This window comes from Triticum aestivum, chromosome 3A (assembly GCF_018294505.1).
Source record: "Triticum aestivum cultivar Chinese Spring chromosome 3A, IWGSC CS RefSeq v2.1, whole genome shotgun sequence".
Lineage (NCBI taxonomy): Eukaryota > Viridiplantae > Streptophyta > Magnoliopsida > Poales > Poaceae > Triticum > Triticum aestivum.
In genome coordinates, this window is record NC_057800.1 from 691,756,968 (window position 1) to 691,761,958 (window position 4,991).

Genomic DNA, 4,991 nt, shown 5'->3' on the forward strand with positions numbered 1-4,991 from the left:
GATCCACTTCCCTAGCCGGCTAGGCTACCTCCCTCCAGTCTAGTGCGTGATGCTGTTCTTTTGATGGTTGAGGCTAGTCATAGTGGGAGTAACTTAGCAAGTAACATAGCGCACTTCAAATTTTTTTTGCTTATGTGGCATATGTAGTTAATGAGAGGTGATAACATAATATGTTACTGTAACATAGCGCTTTTCAAGACAAGATGAGTCTACAAGCTAATTAATGAAGTCTTCTATGACACTACTACTATGTTACTTTGCACTATGAAAATAGTAATTTAGACTAGTGTCATATGTATAACACTAGTATAAGTTACTCCCCACTGTGACCAGCCTGAGGCGTGTTGCGATGGATGGATCTCCTGGCTGCTCCTGCGTGTGCTTCCTGCATGCCTCCCCCTTTGGCCGTGCGTGCCCAGATATTTATAGGCGGATGGAGATGGTTGGGCGCTGGGCCGTTGCCGTTCCGATTTTCTTGGACTTGATAATGATCACCGTGCGTTTGTCTTCTTCGGTGTCCTTGATGCACAAGCCTGCAGATAAAGGAACAATTACTTGATACGTACCTAGCTGCGTGGCTGCACGCGGGCCTAGAGTGCTTCCGCTCGATGTATGATCTTTCTGGTATTTGAGTACGTATAAACACGAGCTGTCCGGTATTCCGCTACTCGAGATATATGTACGTACCGACGAGGGCCATATATGTACGTACATACAATGGGACACATTCGTATTAGCATTACGTGCGACCCTGGCCAGTGCGTGGGTCTTTTCATGCATGTAATGCTAGGGTAATCACCCGATCAACCGGTGCGCTCGTGTACAATCGATGGCCACTTGAACTGCTCCACGTACGTACCCCCTTCTCAAACTTGCATGGTCATGCAATGCAGTTGCACCCACGTACACATTGAGCTAGCTTAATATACAGTTAATGAATTAACCGGCCATTCGCCTATTAAATTTTCTTTTAGCCAACAGTTTTCAATGTATATGCGTGCACGTGTATGACACGCATGCAATATCCGTGGGCACTCCTTGCTCCACATAAAATATTGGTACAAAATATTTTTGTACTATTTATAGTACAAAATCTCATCGAACAATAAATACACAAGATATTGCACAGAATTTTGCTACTACTGTGTGTACCTTATCTCACACATCGTGTATTTTTTAAACGTGTGAGATGCATGCCAACATCACAAACGGTTAGGCTTTTCCCAACAGTGTGCAGAGCTTTGGGCATGGTGATCCTATTTGCTAACGTGTGTGATGTGTCCCTTCATTGTGCACAATCAGTTTTTAACAATTGTGCGCCCGCTATCACACATCGCCCCTCTTTTAAAATCGTGGCCGAAGGATAATTCCTCATACACATTTCACATTTTGGCACTCAATTTTATTTTCCACCATGTGGGATGCATCAATGCACACACATCGATCCAAGGGTGTGTGATAGGTAACAGCACCATTCTGCACTAGTGATTTAAGACACAAATAGGGGTTTCAACAAATGATTAAAGTAGTCATGGTTCAGTACTAGGGTGTTACAGCTACGTGGATTGCTAATACAAACATCTGCACAACACAATCAAATTTAGTATCCTGTTAACTGCAACATCTGGCCACTTAAACTTAGGTACATGAGTGCGTTAAATCATCAACAAAAACGTTCACAACTTCATATAGGTCTATCCAAGTCACTGATGTAAGTGTTCAAGACCTAGCTCCAAGTTCAGAAAAAAGATAGACAATTGTTCCGTGCCAGAAAGAAAGAGATACAGTGTGAAGCCGCGCTACATAACTACTACCTCCATCCTGATTTATTAGTCTCCATTATATTTTGTGCCAAATTTTGATCTAAGTTTTCAATGATATTAATTTTGGTGATGCATGAACATTTTGTTAGTTAAATTTATGGTCAAAATTTGACACAAATTACAAAAAGGACCAATAAACCAGGAGGGGGGGGGGGGGGGGGTAGGAGACTTCTAGTGCCCATCAGCTAATGAATCTGAGAACAAGGGGACATATGGAAGATAAGGAGTTCCTCAACCCCATGTAAAATTAGATAAAAAGTGCAGCTCCCTAGAATCTATTTCATATGACATTAGATCCACTAATCGACGACTCTTCTTACGTACAATAAATAACAAATTGTATTCTGGGTGGATTGAGATGACTTCGTAATTGAAGTGGCTAACATTGCGCTTCAAGATCCACTTTTCACTACTATAATCTACAAGAGCCCAAATTGATAGTTCAGAAGCACCTTTCTTTGTCAAATACAATTGTCCTTGCGATAGATAAACATTATGAACATCACCAGCAGAATGTGGCATAGGGACATGAATAAGCCTACGGTTTCGCTCCACGCCAAGAACTAGCACAAAATCATCATCCGCACACAAATGCAACATCCCACTGTAAAATAAGCTTTTTGAATTGCAGAATATCGAAGTTTGACTATCCCAAACAACTCTATGCGTCCAAGCTCCAAATTTGGATGAGTAGATAGCCACTGGTTTGGTGTGTAGATCATCACCATCTGCATTCGCATCCACATCACCAGCAGGTGCAAACTCGAGCACGTAGAAGTGGGAGGAGATGGCGGTATCGGACCCTAAGCGAATGATCCGCACCTTGCTGGACCAGCTGGTGGCAGGCACGACCACCAATTTCTCGCTGACAGGATTGCACACCACGTAATCCAATGTCTTGAGTCTCTTGACACCATAAGGCTGCTTCCAGCAGAGGAAGAGGAGGAGGCCATTGCAACAGTCTAACAAGCTCATATCATGTCTCTTGCATTTAGGTAGGAACGAGAGGGCCAGGTGGATGCTCGAGCACCAGTTCCCTGACACGCTTCTGTAACCAGGAAACAAAGATGGGTAGCGGTTCATATTGTAGGTTTGGTAGAAGATGCCGGCGAGGGTCGACTGGGGCAGATTCTTGCGGTGGTCGGCGTGAGAAACGAGGTCGCGCCATCGCGTGCAGACGCACTTGCAGCAGCGGGTGGACTTGTATGTCACGCGCGAGATGATCTCGACGAGGAGGTCGTCCGGCTCCTCTCGGTGCCCCTCCTCTTCTTGGTGCCGCGAGCCATCACCAGTCAACCTGGAGATCGGCAGAGGAGAAAGATTAGAGGATCCATCCATGGTGATGGACAGCGTGAGGGGACAGAGGAACTACCGCGTGTGAAGCGACAGTTGGCCAGCGAGGGTTTGGGGCGGCGGCGAAAGAGGTGGAAGAGGAAACACGAGGCGGTGCGTATTTATATATATGGGCTTTATTTGGGCCATACCGTATGAGTCGTAGAGCAGCGGGACTGGATACACGTCACCTCCGAGGTGTATAAAATGTTCAAAAAGTAATAATATCCGAAGTGTATACTAGTAGTACATTGCACGTCTTTGGATTTTGCACAATTACTGCAGCAGATTGTAGTAGCATTGATCGGGCCTCCTAGTTTCATTACTCATGCGAATTTTTCTAGAACACAGTACATATGTAGGACGCTCATACATATATGCATACACTCATCCTTATAAGCGCATAGGGGAAAATATCTAGTGCTACCTGAGCACCTCACATTAGGTGCTCCCGCGGAACCTTGGTTGTCGATCTGAGATCCAATGGACAACATCACGGGATGTGGACCAAAGTGTCATTTCAGGAATGTTTGGGGGATTTTCTGCAAAACATTCATGCTGGATTTGTCTTTTTTGTATCTCAATGTGTAGTTTAATATTGATTTGAAATTTTAAGGGATTGTACATTCATGTGATGCTAATATCCGCATTTTTTCGATTTTTTTGAAACATTTAAATCTGCATTTTAAAATCTGGGAGCACCTAATGTGAGATGCTCCCGTAGCTCTAGATATTCATCCGAACGCACACACACACACGCAAACCCTACCTCTATGAGCACCTCCGAGAGATTGGGCCAGCATATCATCTTCAGATTGACGAAGTCAACACAAGCGCCTCGTAGTCCACGGGAACGTTCCTTCCACTAAATGGGCATCGCCGGAAATCCTGAAATAAATCTAGTATAATGCGAGCACCACAACTTGAACCCTGATGGGCTGGGGATGCCAATGTCCTATTAACCATCCAACCACAAATTGGTTCGCATTACTCATGCGAATTAGTCTGTGTGGCACTTGTTCAAATGGGCAGATAAAAATTCCCCCCAAACTCAAATCTAATGACATTACTCTTTTGTCATAGTTTGCAATCTGCATTGCTTACTACGGCAAACAAAAATAATTAGTTTCACTTCCATCTCTCCTCTTCCTCAATGTGAAAAAGGAAGGCGCTTCCTTATCTCTTTTCCTACCCTCGGTTCTTTGTTCCACTTGTGTAGATAGCTTAGCCATGCTGGGCGTTCGGGTTTACCCAAAAATTTAACACCCAAAAATTGTCCAAAAAAGTTGCCACCTGAAATTTTGGGTTCAAGTAATCCTAAATTTTGCCAACTGAATTTTTTCCAAAAAATTTGCCACCAAAAAATTTGCACATGTCGTCAGAGGAGCCTAGTTGGGGCACCAACACGGTAAGGACATCGAGTCGGCAAGGGGAAAGAGGAGAGTGGAGCGTGGCGGTGGTCAGGTGCCACACGGCTTGGTGATGCACATCTCATCAAAGGAGACTAATTGGGGCACCGACGCGGTAAGGAGAGCGAGTCGGCAATTGGAAAGAGGAGAGAGGAGGGCGGCACGGGTTGTAGGCTCGCCGGCGACCGAAAGAGAAGGCGTCGAAGGATAACAGTTGGCGGACTGATATGCTGCAAATGGAGGCTTAGGTAGTGGGCACTATGGATGCGGAGTTTGGCGACTGGTAGTTGGTGTCGAGGAATGGTGCATTGAGGATGGAGGCCCAGGCTTCGCGCAAGAAACATATGTTTTACGGGGTGATTTTTGGCTGGACTTAGGTTGTCTCCTCTCAGTGGGATTTTTTTATCGGTCCGCAATATTTATTTCT

At 44.8% G+C, this 4,991-nt stretch overlaps 1 protein-coding gene across 1 annotated transcript; it reads right to left on the reverse strand.

The window, feature by feature from the left end:
- Positions 1-2,054: 2,054 nt before the first annotated feature.
- On the reverse strand, positions 2,055-3,305 carry LOC123057161 (uncharacterized). The gene is made up of 2 exons (XM_044480273.1): positions 3,196-3,305; positions 2,055-3,120 (listed from the first exon to the last, which is right to left on the reverse strand). Exons 1-2 carry the CDS (start codon positions 3,303-3,305, stop codon positions 2,055-2,057), a joined length of 1,176 nt encoding a protein of 391 aa, XP_044336208.1.
- Positions 3,306-4,991: the final 1,686 nt, after the last annotated feature.

Coding starts and splice junctions, on each gene's coding strand:
- LOC123057161 (XM_044480273.1), bottom strand. CDS start 3,305: ATGGCCCAAATAAAGCCCATATATATAAATACGCACCGCCTCGTGTTT. Junction 3,121..3,195: donor CAACTGTCGCTTCACACGCG/GTAGTTCCTCTG, acceptor GCCGATCTCCAG/GTTGACTGGTGATGGCTCGC.